We start from the raw sequence: 19,250 nt of genomic DNA, 5'->3' as shown, positions 1-19,250 counted from the left end.
GAGGCTCAGCTGAAACCTGTTCAGCGTCCTAGCAACACAGAAGCCTCTACTGACAGACAGTCAGTTGATGACTGCACCTGAGGTGCGTTGGCAGGAAATCAAACTCGGGCCAATTCGAGACAGTTCTACCACTGAGCCAGCACTGCCTTGTGGTTATGGTTTAGTAGGTGCTTACTGTCCTCCAGGCACTCACTGGCCATTGTAATGCGTGTTTTCCCCACAAACTCAACTTAGATACCCCATTGTATAGATGAAGAAACTGAGGCTATGAAACATTGACCTGCCCAATGCTATGCAGTTACTAAATGTGGAGCCTGGACTCAAACTCTGCTCTGTGGGGCTCTGATGCTGCCTTGGTTGGTCAGCAGTAGGCCCAGGGTTACAGGTTTTGGGTCCCAGGGTGGCTCCGAGGCCCTGCTTCCTCAGCCGGTGCCCAGGGGAGCAGGACCTGAGACAGACTTGTGTTTCCAGGTCCCTCAAAGAGGCTCCTGTTGCAACTCTTGCCTGGGGCTGGAGGCCGACCACATCTGGGAGTGGCCGCCTTGTGCCCCTGTCATTACAACAGTGGCTTTGAAGCCACTGGCGGCAGTGCTGTTTGCCTACGTGGGAGGGGGCTTCCTGGAGCCCCCACCCCTGGCTGGGCTCTGCCTGACTCTCTCTTGCTCTCTTGCAGGCCAAGCAGCACAGACGGGGCCAGGGCCAGCATGGCAGATCCCAGCGATGGCCCCCACACGGGGCCCGGGGAGGTGGCCGAGCCCCCCGGAGACGAAAGCGGCACCGCTGGCGGGGAGGCCTTCCCTCTCTCCTCGCTGGCCAACCTGTTTGAGGGGGAGGATGGCTCCCCCTCCCCCTCGCCACCTGATGCCAGTCGTCCCCCCGGCCCAGGTGATGGGCGACCGAACCTGCGCATGAAGTTCCAGGGCGCCTTCCGCAAGGGTGTGCCCAACCCCATTGACCTGCTGGAGTCCACCCTTTATGAGTCCTCAGTGGTGCCCGGGCCCAAGAAGGCACCCATGGACTCACTCTTTGACTATGGCACCTATCGTCACCACCCCAGCGACAACAAGCGGTGGAAGAGGAAGGTTATGGAGTGAGTATTGCTGGCTGCCTGGTCAGTGGTCTCCTCCTCTGTACAGAACCCATCTGTCTGTCCATCCATCCATCATCTGTCTGTCTCTCCATTCATCTGTCCATCTCTCCATTCATTTGTCCATCCATCTGTCCATCCTCCCACATGCTTGTCTCACCCTCCTACGCACTTATCTCTGTTGTCTGTCCATCTGTCAGTCCGTCCGTCCATCCATCCACTCATTTATAGAACCATTCATCTTCTTATTCACCCACTTACTCATTTGTCCACTCATCCATCCTCTCATCTGTCCATCTGTCCATCATCTATCTGTCCATTGTCCACCCATACAATCAATCTTCCATCCATCCATTATTATCTACTCACTTATACATCTATTTATCCGTATATCCATCCAACCACCATCTATCTATCCATCTTCCCACATACTTGTTTTCTGTTGAACAACCACTGTCTATCCATCCATCTATCCATCCATCCATCCCTCCATCCATTCATTTGTACAAGTATTTACTCATCTAGCCATTCATTCGTCTGCTTATTCACCAATCTACCCATCCACCTACTCATTTCGCTGGTCCATCCACTCATCTGTCCATCTGTCACTCGTCTGTCCATCTGTCTATCATCTGTCTATCCATCTACCCATACAACCAGTCTTCTACCTATCCATTATCATCCACTTACTTATATCCATCCATCCATCCATCCATCCATCCATCCATCCATCCATCCATCCATCCATCCATCCATCCATCCATCCATCCATCCATCCATCCATCATTACTCATCCATTCATCCACCTACCCACCTGTCCACCTGCCCTTCCACTTGTCCCTCCATTCATTCATCATCCACTCATTCAAATATACATCTGCCCATCCACTCATATAGCATCTCTCTGTCCACCCATCCACTCATACCACTAACTTTTAATCCATCCGTCATTCACTTATCCAAAAATCCACCCATCCCCGAACCTACCCATTGTTTCTATTCACCCAGCTATCTATCAAACTAGTCAAAATTCATTCATATCGTCTCTAATCTATTTTCTTTCCTTCTTTCATTTGATCTTCTGTACCACCTACCCATCTACCCTGTCATCCATAGTTCTAGCACCCAATTCATTGACCCGGTTATCTGTCCATCCATTTGTTCATTCACTCATTCACTTGCTTAGTCACTGACTCATTCATTCATTCACTCACTAACATTTTCATCCATTTGCCCATCCATTCATCCATCTATCCATCTACCCACCTTCTCCACCAGTGTTTGCCACCCCGGCTGCCCCTTCTGGATCTTCTCCAAGATTTCCTTCATTCCTGGGCAACTAGTGGCTTTTCTGGGGCTTGGGGAGAGCTGGAAGCCCCAAGGCATTAACCCTTTCTCTCCCATGAACGAGGAAGCTGAAAGAAGAGGAGGGTGGAGAGACGCCCTGGGTGGGATAGCAGGGTGTGACCCCCTCAGTGACAAGGAGCCTCCAACCCCAGATCTCGGACCTCCTAGGTATTTGCCTGGCACTGTAATTTGCATGGGTTTTTGTATCCAGAATGACCCCAGTATCTGTTGCCTGTGGACCCCCTGCCTTGTGGGGTGAGCCCCCCTTGCTGGCTCTTGAGGGAGTCCGGGGGCAATTTAGAGATGGGGCTCACAGGCTCATGGTCACCTCCAGCTCCATGCTGAACTAGTACAGAATATGACCCTCTCTAGGTCCTGGCCCTGCTGTCTCTGCTGTCCCCGAATTGACCCAGACTTGAAAACCAGCCCCTCTCCTCGGCTGCTCCCTAAAATCCCTGTCAGCGGCCTCTGCGCGTGATGGGGATGGGTCTGAAGATCTGGAGATGACCAGTTGTTGCCCGGCCTTCCTCTCTGCCCCCTGCTGGTCCCAGACTCACACGCCCTCGGATGAAGCCTGTCCACCTTCTCTGTCCTTGCCTGGCCAGGAGCGGTCCCTTTTCTTGATGCACTGAATCATTTGATTGATTTGATTAATGCCTATTGAGCACTCACTGTATGCCTGGGGTCCCGGGGGTGAGCAAACAAGGTACTGCCCTGCTCTTGCGGCCCCTTCGGTTTAGAGGTTGAGACAGTCAGCAAGTTAGCAAGCACATAAATATACATTCCAGCAAGAGAAGATGCTGAGATGGGGGCGGGTGGGTGGTGAAGGCCGATAGAGGAAAGATGGTCTGGGAGGGCTTCCTGGAGGAGTTGACATTTAAGCCCAAAGCTTAGGAATAAGAAGAAGCAGCCATGCAGAGGAAAAGGGGGAGGGAAGTGCACAGGCAAGGGCTCGAGACTGGAAAGCCTTCCACATGTTCAAGGAACCCCAACAATCTGCACAACTCTGCTCAGAGGAGGAAACTGAGGCCCTGAGCAGCAAAGTGCCCACTGTCTCCCTCTCCCTGTGCCCAGGCCTTCCTTCTGGAAGCTGGTAGACTTGGCATCTCCCCCTCCTCCACCCTCAGGTCCACCCCAGGCACTCACGGCTAAAGGCTTAGGAGGGGCCTCAGAGAAACCACTGGCTGAGTTGCTGAAGTCCCCAGAGACCCCAAAGGCCCACCTCAGTGAAGTCGGGGGATGGGAACGGGGCGTTCTTTTTTATTTAGTTTTTTGGCTCAAAGGTCAAAGTTCAGGAGCAGGTAAAATGGGGGCTGCCCAGCTGGCTTCATTAGAGGCTAAACCCTTCTCTGTGCTCCTATTGGTGAGAGAGCTTCTGTCCCCACTAATGATGTTGAAGACCCCTTTCCCGGCATCCCCTGAGGTGGAGAGTCTGGGGCCCAGGCAGAGGATCAAGAGGGGGTGGGTATCTGCTGTCCCCTTCACACAGCGACACAGACACCGGCTTTCTTCGCTGCCCCCCCACCCCCCAGCCTGCCTTGGCCTCAGTCCTTCTCCTGCTGGCCCCGCCTCTGCGGCATGCTTCCCTCTCTTCCTCTCTGCCCCTGTCTTCCTCCTTCTGTCTTCTTATTCACCCCTGGGTGGTGCAAACGGTTAACCACTCTACTTACTAGCCAAAAGACTGGCAGTTCAGACCCACTTAGAGGCACCAAGAAGACTGACCTGGCAATCTGCTTCTAAAAGGTTACAACCTTGAAAACCCTATGGAGCAGTTCTCCTCTGCACACCGGGGGTCACCATGAGTCGGAATCAACTTCACGGCAACTAACCATAACAACATTCATTTAACAGATTCTTATTGCTTCCCTGTATGTGCCAGGCGTGGGTCAAGTGGAGAGCACAAGGAGGAAGATTCCTGCCGTTCTGGTGCCCCCGGTCCCAGCTCGTTCTCTTTCAGAACCTAGCACACAATGAGTGCCAGTTAGTGTTTGTTGAGTGACTGAATGAGTGTCTCCGAGGCCCTTCTTCTCCTGGCATTTCTGGTTTTTTTGTTTTTTTCCTCCTTTATCTCTCCAGATGACCCTGGGTGGCACAAATAGTTTGCATTTAACTACTAACCTAAAGGTTGGGGATTTGAACCCACTTAGCAGTGCTGTGAAAGAAAGGCCTGGTAGAAATTTATGGAATTTATAATTCCTTAAATTATAGCCAAGAAAACCCCATGGAACAGTTCTACTCTGTAACATATGGGGTCGCCATGAGTCAGAATTGATTCCATGGCAATGGGTTTGGTTTTGTTTGTTTTTTGCTTCTCCATCTCTTCTCCAGCCCTTTCTTCATTGCACTCTTCCTCCACTTGCCTTTGTAGCTTTGCATCTCTCCTGTGTGCATACAGGCTCTGTGGCACACAGTAGACGCTCAATAACAAGAGTACTGTTAACATGCCATGGACCTCTCTGCACGTTCTCATTTGTCTCAGATATTTGTTGGATGAATAAATGAATGAGTGCGTGATTGAATGAATGAGGTGCTTTATGTTTTAATCTGCCCTTTCCCCTTTTTGTTCTCATTGTCTTGTCTCTTCCAGCCTCGCTTATAGTTATGTGCTCAATAAATGACAGATGGACAGGTGGGTGGGTGTGTGGGTGGCTGGTTGGATGGATGGATGGATGGATGGATGGATGGATGGTTGGGTGGGTGGGTGGATGGATTGGATGGATGGATGGGCAGCTTATGTGTTTCTGTCTGTCTCTACCCAACACACAGTAGGTTTTAGGTAGAGCGTGTTGGATAAATCATTCCTGAGTGTCTCCAGCTGACCTTCCCCTCCAAATCTGCCCCGTCCCTCAGACTTCAGCTGCCCCCTCATTCCACAGGTCCCTAAGGCCAGGGATGGTGCGTGGACAGAGGCCAAGCCCTCCTAACACCCTGCCTCCTCACCCATCTAGGAAACAGCCACAGAGCCCCAAAGCTCCCGCGCCCCAGCCACCCCCCGTCCTCAAAGTCTTCAACCGGCCCATCCTCTTTGACATCGTGTCCCGGGGCTCTACCACCGACCTGGACGGGCTGCTCCCATTCTTGCTGACGCACAAGAAGCGCCTGACCGATGAGGAGTTTCGAGGTGAGCTGCCTAGGAGGGCATAGAGGGGGTGGGCCAGCGGAGGGCTGGGGGAGGCCTGGCATTGGGGCCTCTTTCCCCCTCAGCATCTTCCTTTGGGCCAGTAGAGCACTGGACAGGGAGTTTGATCTTGTGGGTCCTTTGCCATGTAACTTAACCTCTCTGGGCTACAGCTACCTCCACTCACTCACTCACCTTATGTATGAAAAGGTTAGTATAGTGGGTCAGCTGACTTCCTCCTCCATCACTTAAGGGTGTGTGTTCTACAAGGGGCGCCCTGGTTGCACAAAAGTTAAGGGCTTGGCTGCTAACCAAAAGGTGGGCAGTTCAAATCCACCAGCTGCTCCTTGGAAACCCTATGGGGCAGTTCTACTCTGGCCTATAGGGTTGCTATGAGTTGGAATTGACTCAATGGCAAGGGGTTTGATTTGGTCTCCAGGGAGTTCCTTGGCCTTTCTGAGCCTCCATTTCCTCATCTGAAGACTGGGGAGTAAGAATAGTCCTGAGGTCCTGGAAGTCTCTGCTCTCCCTCCAAGAGGAACTGTGGGGGGGGAGGGGGGTGGAGGTGAAGAAAGCATCTGGGATTTTTGCTTCCCCTTCCTGGTCTCGGCCCCACCCCACCCTAGCCCCTGGCTATCCTGGCTTTAGGGCCACCTTCTCTAGGCTGAAGCCACTACTACCACTGTCTCCCTGCTGTCCAGACTGTCCAGACTCAAAACACCCACCTCAGGGTGCCAGCTCCCCTCCCTGCCTCAGGCCTCCCTGTAAAATGGGGAGGTTGGCCTGTGAGCCCCTTCACCAAGGTCAGCCTCTCCTATGTGCCAGGTACCAGCTGGACCCTAATGAACTGGTCAGAGGATCCCACAAAACAATATAAAAAGTCAAGAATGGCGACCCCTGCTACCAGGAGAGCCTGTCGCCGGAAGGCCAGCAGTGACCTGCAGCTCTGGCCTGGGAGGTCTTCCAAGGCCAGGAGAGGCCATTTTCTTTTCATTGTGGTAAATATGTATATACCCAAACACTTGCCATTTCAACCTTTTTTACATGTATAATTCAGTGAGTGACGTTAATTACTTTCACCGTGTTGTGTGACCATCACCACCCTCTGTTTCCAAATTTTTCCATCCCATTAATAGAAGCTCAGTGGCCCCCATGGAAAGATACCATCTTTTCGCCTTCCTCCTCCCCCTGGTAGCCACTAAATAAATGAACTTTATTTTCTATACACTTGCCTGTTCCAGATAGTTCATATAAGTGGGATCATATAGTATTTGTCCTTTTGTAACTGATTTCACTCAACATATGCCAAAACAGGGTGACCCAGTCTGTGGTATATTTTTCATGTATACTTTTATCAAACGAATTCTTTTAACACCAAAACAATGCAATGTAATATCATTGTGCCTGTCACAAGGTAGTGACAGGATTTATAGAAAATATTCATTCATGCTGTCTGGCCGGAAGATGTGGCCTCGTTTTGGAGCCTAAGTTTAAAGTCATGGGGGACAGGTTATCCTATCTGTGAGAGTATCTCAGTGGTTGTGTGAATAATCTCTTTTGGAGATAACACACATTTGAGCCTACCTAAATAGCCCCCCCGTCCCTCTGAGTTTATTAGGCAAAGGTGGTGGTGGGAGAGACTTGGGAGGGGGGCAAGCTCCTGTTTAATGGGGACAGTGATGCCCATGGCTTCAGTGGGGCAGACCAGGCCAGGACGAGCTTGCTAAGGCTTCCAGCTTCTACTGGAGTTCAGGACCCTAAGCCTGGTCTGGGAGCCCCCTAGGTGTTTGTGTGTGTGTGTACTTACAAATGTGTGAATGTATGGGGGGGAACACAAGATCAGCTTGGAGGGGCGATCCCTGAAATTGTAGAGAATATTGCAGGTGTAGAGGAGGGTTTAGGGGGCAGTTGTGGTTCAGTGGTAAATCCTTGCCTTCCGTGTGGGAGACCCGGGTTCGATTCCTGGTCAACTCACCTCATGTGCAGATACCACCAATCTCTCAGTGGGGGCTTGCGTGTTACTGTGATGCTGAACAGGTTTCAGCGGAGGTTCCAGACTAAGACAGACTAGGAAGAAAGGCCTGGCGATCTACTTCCAGAAATCAGCCAATGAAAACTCTGGATCACAGTGGTTCAATCTTGTTGTGTATGGGGTCCCCGTGAGCTGGAAGGTGACTTGAGGGCAGCTAACAATAACAGCAGAGGGGGATTTACATGAAGCTCATGACACTAATTAAGCTTCAGGGCCCCCCCGCTTGCTCCAGCCCCTTCCGGGCTCTGGGCCTAATTTTATATTTAAAATTGTGTGCTCTTTTTCATAAAAAAAACACCAAAACCAAACCCATTGCTGTCAAGTCGATTCTGACTTATTGTGACCCTAAAGGACTGAGTAGAACTGCCCCATAGGGTTTCCAAGGAGCACTTGGTGGATTCGAACTGCCGGCCTTTTGGTTAGCAGCCATAACCCTCAACCACTGTGCCACCAGGGTTTCCCCCAAATTGTATAAGCTTCAGGTCCCACAAAACCTGGATTCGCCCCTGAATGTTTTTCTGACTAAAGGCTCATGAGCTTATGTGATTTGGGGGAAGGCTGTGACACCCCCCACGCCCGTAGCAAAGTTAAACCAAAAAAAACAAACCCAGTGCCGTCGAGTCGATTCTGACTCATAGTGACCCTATAGGGCAGGGTAGAACTGCCCCATAGAGTTTCCAAGGAGCGCCAGGCGGATTCGAAATGCCAACCCTTTGGCAGCCATAGCACTTAACCACTACGCCACCAGGGTTTCCTTAGCAAAGTTAGGCAACCTTAAATTTGCAAATTGCAAAGTTAGGGCCCCTCACTCCTGCAGCCCCTGTGAGAAGAGCCACTTTGCCACCTGGTGGTGGAACCCTGGAACTGCATATCTTTCCCCACCTCTGGGAAGACGCTGTTTTGGCATCTCATCCCAGAATTCAGGCTGGCATTCCCTAGCCCATTATAGCCCAGGTCAGGAGCTATGGAGACCCAAAGCCAGGGTCTAAATCCACACCCCACACAAGCTACTTTGGGTCATCTGTGGTTTGGAATTCCTCTGGTGCCCAGCTTGCTCTTTCTTTGAATGTTTAACACCACAAATGGTATTGGGCACCTACCAAGTGTCAGGTACTTTGCTCAGTACAGGGGCTGTGAGACTGTGCTTGTCTCCTGGGTGAGACCAACAGTGATCAAGCAATCACAGAAATATTCACACAATCACAAATTACCCTGTGTGCCAACAAGAGGCTGTGTTGGAGAATTTGGCCTAGTCAGGAAAATCTGGGAGAGCTTCCTGGAGGAGGTGACACTTGAGCCCAGTCAGGAATTAGCTGCAGTTAACCAGGTGACAAAGAGGAGGCAGGACTGTTTCAGACCAGGAAGGGAGTGGAGGGACAGCATGTGCAGAGGCCCTGTGGCTCCTTGTGATCAGAGTTGCAATCTGAGATGACCACTCTGGCTACTGTGTGGAAAGTGGATTGAAGGAAGGCCAGAGAGGCTGGCGATCCAGGGAGCCGTCTTGGGCATGCAAGAGAAATGGTGGTTGGACCAGGTGGGGCAATGGAAGTGGAGAGCAGTGGATGAATTGAAGAAATAGGAGGTAAGATCGGTAGGACATGGTGGGAGGTTGGATGTGGAGAAGGGGAGGGCAGGAACAAGGATGATGCCCAGGACGTGTCCTCTGAGAAAGGGGCATATTGGAGCTGGAGGCAGGTTTTGGGAGGGAAGGACAAAGAGGTTAGCATTAAGAGTTGGGAGTTGCCTGAAAGACAATTAGAAAATAATTAGCACACCAAGGCTAGAGTTGAGTGTGAGCCTGTCTGGACAGCTTCCTCTAGGGCCTTTGCCAGAGTTAGGACAGCCCTCCCATTATGCAGGTGTGAAAGTGGAGTCAGTTATTCATTCAAGAAATATTTACTAAGTGTTTACTCTGGGCTGGACGCCAGGGATACAGTGGGAATAGTGGGGAAGGAGGCTTGTCCAAATAACAGCCCTACTTCGGGGAGGGCCGGGACTGGAATTGAGGTCTCCATGAGTCTTTCAAGCTCTGGCCTGTGATTTCTGGACCTAGAGAAATGGTTGTTCTTAAGGTCCTCCCATGGAGTAATAACTACAACCAGAAAACCAAACCTATTGCCATGAAGTTGATTCTAACTTGTGGCCACCCCGTGTGTTACAGAGTAAAACTGCTCCATACGGTTTTCTTGGCTGTAATCTTTATGGAAGCAGATTGCCAGCCCTTTCTTCCGTGGTGCCACTGGGTAGTACCTTTAGGTTAGTAGGGAAGCACAAACCATTTGCACCACACAAGGACCTTCTCAATAACTGCAACAGGCAATATTTATTGAGAACTCCCATCTGCCTGGCGCTGGGCTAATCAATAACATTGATTAGTTCATCGGTTCCCCTTCATAGACTCAACTGAGCTGAGAAGGAAACCAAAGCATAGAGAGGCTCACACAGCTGTTGAGAACAAAGCCAGGATTCGAATCCCAAAGCCCGTCACCCTACTAGCAGCTCCCACCCGCGGGCCATTCCCGAGTCCCAGCCTGATGTTTTCCTGTGCTTAATTCATAGTTTTCTTTTGATTGACTCGCACTTTAAAAACAAATAAACTCATGTAACCATAAAAATACATGCAAGGGAAAGAAGAGCGTTAAGGGACATTAGCACGCGTTAGTAAAAGGTGTTAAGGACCTCCTAGTACCCAACAGAGACTGACTTTATGAGAAAGATGGAGAGAGATTTGGCAATAGGATGAGAACTTGCTCTCCTGCAGCATCAGTGGACCCCCTAAAATCCTCTCCCACCCCTCCTAAGGTAATTTCAGGTCCACTGTGGCGTGCAGCCCACACTTTGGGATATGCTGCAGGCCCCTTTCACTTCCCCTAGGATTACAAGTGTGAAACACTTCATGTTGAAATAGGTGGGCAGAAGCTTGCCTGCTGTGTCTGGCTTCCGAGTTTCATTAGGATACTAAAGGCCCTGAGAAGTCCTGCAATAAAGAAATAGGGTTGACTTTGTTGCTGTTATTGTTACCTGTGGCTCATAGCGATCCCATACACAACTGAACAAAACTTGGCCTGGCCCTGCTCCATCCCCAGTTGGTTGTGGTTCAGAACGTTGTGATCCATAAGGTTTTCACTGCCTGATTTTCACAGGTAGATCACCAGTCCTTTCTTCCTAGTCTGTTCTAGTCAGGAAGCTCCGCTGAAACCTGTTCGGTGTCCTAGCAACACGCAAGCCTCCACCGATAGACAGGTGGTGGCAACACATGAGGTACGTTGGCTGGGAATTGAACCCTGGTCTCGCACATGGAAGGCACAAATTCTACCACTAAACCACCACCCTCCCCTTGGCTTCGTCGAGCCCAGCATTTTCCCTCATTTACTGGATCACAAAGCCCTTTTTAAAATTCTCCAGAGCATGTGTGGGGAAAAAACAAGCTTTGGAAATAAATAGGAGTGATGGTCACACAGTGTTGTGAATGTAATTAGTGCCACTGAATTGTACACATAAAAACATGGTGAAAATTTTACGTTATATATATTTCAGCACTATAAAAAAATTTCCCCAGGATGGGCTTTGGTAAGTATTGATCTATAGGCTGTGGTTTCCCATACTTAAAAGCACTTGTACCCCATGGGTTTATTTGAACCTCTCAGTGCTGTGAGAAGCAGCCAGAGCGAGTAGACATTCCCACTGGGCAGACGGGGAAACTGAGGCTCAGAAAGGAGGCGTGGCAGAGTCAGGACCAGATCCCAGGGCCCCTGACTCCCTGCCTAGGGCTCTGTCCCCTCCTGCCCAGCAGTTGAGGGGCCGTGGGCCGAACACCGCCTTACCTCGCTTGTCCCTGCCCCCAGAGCCGTCCACGGGGAAGACCTGCCTGCCCAAGGCCCTGCTGAACCTGAGCAATGGCCGCAATGACACCATCCCCTTGCTCCTGGACATTGCCGAGCGCACGGGCAACATGCGCGAATTCATCAACTCGCCCTTCCGGGACGTCTACTACCGAGGTGGGGCTGGGCCAGACTAGGGGTCAGAGGGGAAGAGGTGGTGGGCTGCGGTGGGAGGTGTCAGGGGCACCATCCTGGCTTGTCCAGCCCCGAGAGCCTCCGTCTGCACCTCCAGTGCCAGCAGGTACCCAGGAACTGATTGTTGAAGGAAGGAAAGAAGGAACAATAGCTGGCCCTTCCAACTCTGATATTCTGAGTCTCAGAATCAAAGCTTCTGAGATTCTGAGCTACACTGAGCCTAGTTACCCATGAACTTGGACTTCTGGACCTCAGATGCTGTGCACCCTAAGACTCTGGGATGAGTCTGTGAGCCAACAGCTCTAAGAAGCAAGGGTGCCCTGATTCCAAGCTCCCCCGCCCCGCCCTCCCAGTTCTAAATTCTGAGATGCTATGAATCAGAGTTGACCTTTCAGATTCTTTGATATTAAGCTCCGAAGTCCATGAACTTCATATCCAGGGTCCAAAATTCTGTGAGACTAAGATGCGGTAGTTGCCTCTCTACCATTGAAGCGTGTGTGATTCTGAAGGCCCCCACATGTGCAATCTCTCAAGTTGATGTCCTTCAAGCCTAGAACTCTGCTCCCCTGATGCAACAGCTTTAGGCCCGGAGAATGTCCGAGGCCCTGTTTGCTACCCTCGAGGTGGGGATGGCTGAGGCTGCAGTCCCCACCTCAGCATCCACATTCGGCCCCCCTAGATCTGGTAGGGAGGCCCTGGGCGGTGCCAATATTTGAGCCCTCGACTACTAACCAAAAGGTTGGTGGGTTCGAACCCACCCAGAGGCACCTCAGAAGAAAGGCCTGATGATCTGCTTCCACAGGGTCACAGCCTCGAAAACTCTCTGGAGCAGTTCTACTCTGCACACCCGGGGGCACCACGAGTTGGAACGGGCTCAACGGCAGCTAATAACAACAAGACCTGGCAGAGTCTGCACCCCAGGTGACTGTCCCTCTGTCCCGCCACAGGTCAGACCGCCCTGCACATTGCCATCGAGCGCCGCTGCAAACACTATGTGGAGCTTCTTGTGGCCCAAGGGGCTGATGTCCACGCCCAGGCCCGAGGGCGCTTCTTCCAGCCTAAGGATGAAGGTGGCTACTTCTACTTTGGTGAGGAGGGGCCCTGGCAGGGGCTGGGGCATGAAGGGAAGAAGCTTGGAGATGGGGGGCAAGGGGTACAGTCTGGTGTCCTCAGCCCTGACAGCTCCCCAAGCGCTAGAGCAACATTGGGCAGGGGCCCAGACTCCCTGGAGTCACAAACTGTGTTTCCGTCTTGCTCCCTGAGTTCATGCTGTGAAGAGGGAGAGCTGGGAGTCAGAGCCCTGGCTCCAAAAGCCCCCCTGCTCCTTGCCAGCCATGTGACTGCCAGTGCGGCACCTCACCTCCCTGAGCCTCCGCTTCCCCATCTGTACAATGGGCTCTTGAGAACCCAGGGGGGAGATGAGGCGGGATGGAGTTGGTGAATCCTCACCACCCGGCACCTTGCCGTGTGCATCCTGTAGCCCCATTACATGGGGCCGACTGTCGGGTTGCTGGGCCTGGTCCCTATCACCGCCGTGTCCTTACGGCTGGACCACTGAATTATTTGATCACTCCTGCTCACTCGCATGTTATGTGGGTCCCAGGGACAAAGTGAGAGATTCCACCACGATGTGTGCCCAGCCCCTCCACCTACCTGCCACTTGCTGTGAGTCAGCCCTGACTCATGGCAACCCCGTGTGTGTCAGAGAGCTATGCACCATAGGTTTTTTTTTTTAAGTTATGTAGTTCTTTTTATTGATATAATTTTGTTTTCTTTCCACCTTTGACTCTGCCATCTTCAGCACAGCTTCCAGGTATTAGTCTGCCTCAGTTGGGTGGGAGGGGAAAGAATACAGTGATCATTGATCGCGATTCCAAGTAGGTATAAGAGCAGGTGGGGTAGGACATTGGGGTGACTGAATGGAGAAGGGGATTAGAGGGTAGAGCAGGAGATCTGGAAGCCTATGGTAGAAATCCGGCTATACCAGTCAAGGATTCTTTTTTGTTTTGGATGAATTTTTTTTTTTTAATAATTTATTTATTTTGTTGTTGTTGTTGAAAATATACACGGCAGAACATATACCAGTACAACAGTTTCTGTGTGTACAATTCGGTGACACTGATACATTCTTTGAGTTGTATAACCATTCTTACCCACGCTATAGGGTCTTCAGTGCCTGGTATTTTGGAAGTAGATTGCCAGGCCTTTCTTCCAAGGCACCTCTGGGTGGACATGAACCGCCAACCTTTAGGTTTAACAGTGAGTCCGTTATCCATATATACCACTCAGGGACTCCTCCAGCCCCTCACAGCCCCCAAATCCTCTTGGCCATTGTCTTGGTCATCTAGTGTTGCTGTAACAGAAATGCCACAGGTGGATGGCTTTAACAAAGAGAAGTTTATTCTCTCACAGTCCAGTAGGCTAGAAGTCCAAATTCAGGACGTTGGCTCCAGGGGAAGGTTTTCTCTCTCTCGGCTCTGAAGGAAGGTCCTTGTCATCAGTCTTCCGTTGGTCTGGGAGCATCTCAGTGCAGGAACCTCAGGTCCAAAGGACGCGCTCTGCTCCTGGCACTGCTTTCTTGGTGGTATGAAGTTCCCATGTCTCTCTGCTTGCCCCTGTCTTTTATATCTCAAAAGAGATTGGCCTAAGATACTAGCTAATCTTATAGATCTCGTCAATATAACTGCCGCTAATCCATCTCATTACATCATAGTGAGAGGTGTTACAACACATAGGAAAATCACAAAATGGCAGACAATCATACAATCCTGGGAATCATGACCTAGCCACGTTGACAGATAGTTTTGGGGGACACAGTTCAATCCATGACAGCCATGATCCCAGATTGCCACCCGCCATCACCCTTACCCACACCGGACTGTACCCACAGAAGCGATGCGCTCACGGTGACTGGCTCTGTATCCATCCTGCACCCGGAGTCTCATAGGGTTCCCCAAGGATCTGCAGGCAGATCCCCACCTCGGGGGGGGGGGCCCTACATTGACCACCCCCCATCCACCTGGCCCACAGGTGAGCTGCCCCTTTCGCTGGCTGCCTGCACCAACCAGCCCCACATCGTCAACTACCTGACGGAGAACCCCCACAAGAAGGCAGACATGCGGCGGCAGGACTCACGTGGCAACACGGTGCTGCATGCGTTGGTGGCCATCGCCGACAACACCCGCGAGAACACCAAGTTTGTCACCAAGATGTATGACCTGCTGCTGCTCAAGTGTGCCCGCCTCTTCCCTGACAGCAACCTGGAGGCCGTGCTTAACAACGATGGCCTCTCGCCTCTCATGATGGCCGCCAAGACGGGCAAGATCGGGGTGAGTGTGGGGCTGGGGGGGCATAGCTGACCCACACACTCTTACCCCTTTCCGCGCACTCACACACACACACACACACACACACACACACACACACAGAGGAGGAGGGGCTGCTGCTGTCATTCATTATTGGTAATAAATGCACTCACATCCCATTATGTCAACCTTATTGTGCAGATGCCCCAGCTCAAGAACTTGCTGTGGCTCCATCTTACCCAGCCAAACTATTTAACTTACTCCCAAAGCCTCTCCCCTCGTTTTATCCCATTGGATGCTTACCACCCCCCCAACCGGCCAGGACAAGCCACTGATATCAAACTGAGTCCCAGGGCTCCAGCCCTCTAATACTCACCCACACCCCACTGTCAGGTCCTGGCTCAACCCCTGACCTGTTGAGTGGTCTTACATTGGTTCCTTCCCGACCTTGGGCCTTACAGTGTAGGGCCTAGAGCAGGGTTTCTTCACCTTGGAACTACTAACACGTCGGGCTGGCTAATCCTTTGTGGTGGGGGCTGTCTTGCGTACTGTAGGAAGTTTAGCAGCATTGTTGGCCTTGACCCACTAGATGCCAGTAGCACCCCCTTCTCCAGTTTTGACAACCAGACATCTCCAGACATTGCTCAGTGTCCCCTGGGGGCAAGCTCACCCCTGGGTCCAAGGCCTGGCTCAGCCACTTCGCATCGCGCTTCCCCTCTCTGTGCCTTTGTTTCCTCATCTGTAAAACGGGGATAATAATAGTGCCCTGTCATGTACTGATGTTGTGACAACTGATTAGGTTATCCACATAAAGCTCGAATAAAGAGCCTAGGGTGGGCTCGATAAAAGATAGTGGTTGGTAGGACTCCCTTAAAAATATAGCAAAAATGACCAAAATCACAATTGTACCGGAGCCCTGAGGCAGTGCACAGGGCCTGGGTTTAAATTCTAGCTTTGTCCCACTCACTGCATGCCCTCAGGCAATTCACACCTGTCTCTGTGCCTCAGTTTCCCTGTATGTAAGCCACAGATGGTGGCATAGTAATAGGAAGGACGGAATAAGATAATTAGGATTAACTTATTAGTCAGGTGGACTCAGGAAGCTCTGGTAGTAGAATTCGTAAGCACTCAGCCACTAACCAAAAGGTTGGTGGTTCGAACCCACCCAGCATCTCCGTGGGAGAAAGACCTGGTGACCTGTTCCTATTAAGATTACAGCCAAGAAAAGCCAATGGGGCAGTCCCACTCTGTCACATGGGTCACTGTGAGTTGGAGGCGGCCCAGCGTCAGCTAACAACAACAATAAGATCTATTCATTGGGCTCAAAGCCTAGTCTCACCTGAGGGGTGTGTGATCTCTGTTAATACCTTCCGTCTCTCTGAGCTTCCATTTGCTCACCTGTAAACCAAAGTGGTAAGAGTAAGAATCAAGGTAACATGAGAAAAGAGCCTGATACACGGTAGGTGCTCAGTAAACATTTCTCCCCCCTTTCTGTTCCGTTCTCTGAGGAGACGCCATTGGGTGGGCTGCTCACGCCCCTGAGTCCCGCCAGCGTGGGGCCCTGAGCAGTGGGTGCCCTTCCCCAGGGCTCGTGACACTTCCTCCTCCTGGGCAGGTATTTCAGCATATCATTCGGCGGGAGGTGACGGACGAGGACACGCGACACCTGTCCCGCAAGTTCAAGGATTGGGCCTACGGACCAGTGTATTCCTCACTCTACGACCTCTCCTCCCTGGACACGTGTGGGGAAGAGGCCTCCGTATTGGAGATCCTGGTGTATAACAGCAAGATCGAGGTGGGTGCCAGGGCAGGGCAGGGCCTGGGGGTGGTGGGGGAGGAGTACGACTGGAACCTGGTGGGGCCGCCTACCCTCCGTGGCCCAAAGTGGTGGGTCCATGGGCTGAGGGCAGGAGAAGGTGCCAACCAAGTGCCTGGAACAGCATCTGGTAATGGAGGGAATGGACAAGGCTTATAGGAGGATGCTAAGAGTGAGGCTTTGTCAGAGACACAAACGGATCCCTGTACACCAGTGTTCATGGCAGCACGGTTCACAGCAGTCAGTAGGTGGAAACAACCTAAACGTCCATCAACGGATGAATGGATAAATAGAATGTGGTACACATGTACAGTGAAATGAATACTACTGAACCATAAAGAGAAATGAAGTCCTCATATATGCCATGACATAGATGAACCCTGAAAACATTGTGCTGAGTGAAATAAGTGAATCACAAAACGACAAGTGCTGTATGATCTCACTAATGTGAAATAACAAGAACAGGCAAATGTATAGACACCAAAGTTTATTAGTGGTTACCAGGGGCGGCCGGGGGCTGTGGGGGGAGAGGGGGCATCATTATTTACGAAGCACTGAGTTTCTGTTTATGGTGATGGGAAATCCATCAACGATTGTGGGCGATGGTCACCCAGTATGATTAATGCCATTGCTATCACCAAATGGTACACCTGAAAAATGCTGAATTAGCAGATTGTTATATATGTTTTTACAACAGTAAAAAAAATCAAAAATAAAAAAAGAGTGGGGTTCTGGGGGCCAGCAGGGCTGGGTTCAGATCCTGGTTGTGTAATTTACATGCTGTGTGACTCAGGGGAGGTGGCTCAACCTCTCTGGGCCTCAGCTTCCTCATTTGTAACACAGGGATAAGGATAGTGCATAGGGTTGCTGAGAGGACCAAAGGAGTTAATTTCAGAGCAGCCTGGCACAGAGTAAACATTACGTGTCTGCTGTTATTATCAGTAGTTGTTATATGAAGTTTGGAAAACCCTTTTTTCCACTTAGCAGTGTTTTGTGAACATCGTTCCATGCCATTAAATATTCTTCTGCAATGTCATTGCTGCTTGTGAACGTACCACATTCTAACGAATCATTCCTCTATCGTTGGTCATTTGGGTTTCTGCCTTTAACTACCAGGGATAACACGGCAGTAACATCTTTGTGCTACAACATTGCACAAAGCCATGGCTATGAAGAAAGTCAAGTCCTTAGAGGAATAGGATGGTATACAAACCGGGTAGAAAGAGCTGGAAACCAGGGGCAGGCAGCTTCCCTTCTATCCCTGCTCTACTGCTTCCTGGCTCTGTGAACTCTGCAAGATATCGCCCTTCTCTGGGCCAGACATCCCTCCTCTTTGAAATTAGTGACCAACTCAATTTAGACCAAAAGTGGCAGGAAGCTTAGCATCTCTGGTACAAACCGATTGGTAGTGTCTGCTAAGAAACTGTATCGAAAGCTGTTGTGCAGGGCTCAATTGTTGATGTCTGCCCTGGGTTTAGAATAGGGAAATTGTGCTAAGTGAGTCACGTATTTATCATCCTTGGGTTAAATTGCCCAATCTTGCTTCTTTTTTTAAATTCTTACTGAAAGTGTACACAGCAAAACAGACACCAATTCAATGATTTCCACATATACAACTCAGTGACATTGATCACATTTTCTAAGTTGTGCAACCATTCTCACCCTCCTTTTCTGAGTTGTTCCTGCTCCATTAATGTAAACTCACTGCCCCCTAAGGTTCCTAGCTAACCTTTTGAGTTGCTGTTGTCAGTTTGATCCCATATAGATAGCTCTTAAAAGAGCACCATGTTCAGGGCAAACATTCTTTCCTAAATAAGCTAATGTATGTTTTTTTTTTTTTATTGTTTGGTTTAAAGAAGACTTTTGGGGATATTTTTGTTTTCAGGTTTAAAGATTATCTCAGGGCAATAGTTTGGGGGCTTCATCCAGCCTCAGTGGCTCCAAAAAGTCTGGATTCCATGAGAATTTGGAATTCTGTTCCACATTTTTCCCCCTTTTGATCAGGATTCCTCTATAGAATCTTTGACCAAATATTCAGTAAATGTTGGCATCGCCTGTCTGGAGGGGAGATGAGAGGGCAGAAGCAGCCAGAAACTGGCTGAATGGACATGAGGAGAGAGAGTAGAGGGAAGGAGTGTGCTGTCTCATTAGGTGGAGAGCAATTAGGAGCTTAAAGCAAGGTGTATATAAATTTTTGTATGAGAGACTGACATGATTTGTAAACTTTCACTTAAAGCACAATAAAAATTAATTAAAAAAAAAAATGTCCAGTAAGTGGAGTGAGGCACCATCCAATTCTTCTGGTCTCATGGCAAAGGGGGCAGTTGCTCATAGCCAATCCTACTTCTTGAATCAGAGTTTCTGAGGGTGGAGCCGGGATTGGTATTTTTAGCAAACCACGTAGATGATTTTACTGCCAGCAGCTTGATACCATCCACAGATTGAAGTTGGGGAGCCATGAGACTAGACATTCTTTAAGGATCTTTCCAGCTCTGGGATTCTGTGATCCTGAGATACGCAGGAAAGGTA

At 50.4% G+C, this 19,250-nt stretch overlaps 1 protein-coding gene across 1 annotated transcript in view; it reads left to right on the top strand.

Moving 5' to 3' along the window:
- Window positions 1–697: 697 nt before the first annotated feature.
- Window positions 698–19,250, top strand: part of TRPV4 (transient receptor potential cation channel subfamily V member 4) — a 28,573-nt gene continuing 10,020 nt past the window's right edge. Inside the window, exons 1-6 of the mRNA XM_049865816.1 lie at window positions 698–1,090; window positions 5,383–5,555; window positions 11,430–11,582; window positions 12,548–12,688; window positions 14,631–14,929; window positions 16,521–16,700. Coding sequence (XP_049721773.1) covers window positions 705–1,090; window positions 5,383–5,555; window positions 11,430–11,582; window positions 12,548–12,688; window positions 14,631–14,929; window positions 16,521–16,700 — 1,332 coding nt within the window. The 5' untranslated portion in view covers window positions 698–704. The remainder of the gene's footprint in view (window positions 1,091–5,382; window positions 5,556–11,429; window positions 11,583–12,547; window positions 12,689–14,630; window positions 14,930–16,520; window positions 16,701–19,250) is intronic.

Source organism: Elephas maximus, chromosome 22 (assembly GCF_024166365.1).
Source record: "Elephas maximus indicus isolate mEleMax1 chromosome 22, mEleMax1 primary haplotype, whole genome shotgun sequence".
Classification (NCBI taxonomy): domain Eukaryota; kingdom Metazoa; phylum Chordata; class Mammalia; order Proboscidea; family Elephantidae; genus Elephas; species Elephas maximus.
The sequence above is the reverse complement of the archived record's forward strand: the minus strand, read 5'-3'. Positions and strand labels throughout refer to the sequence as shown.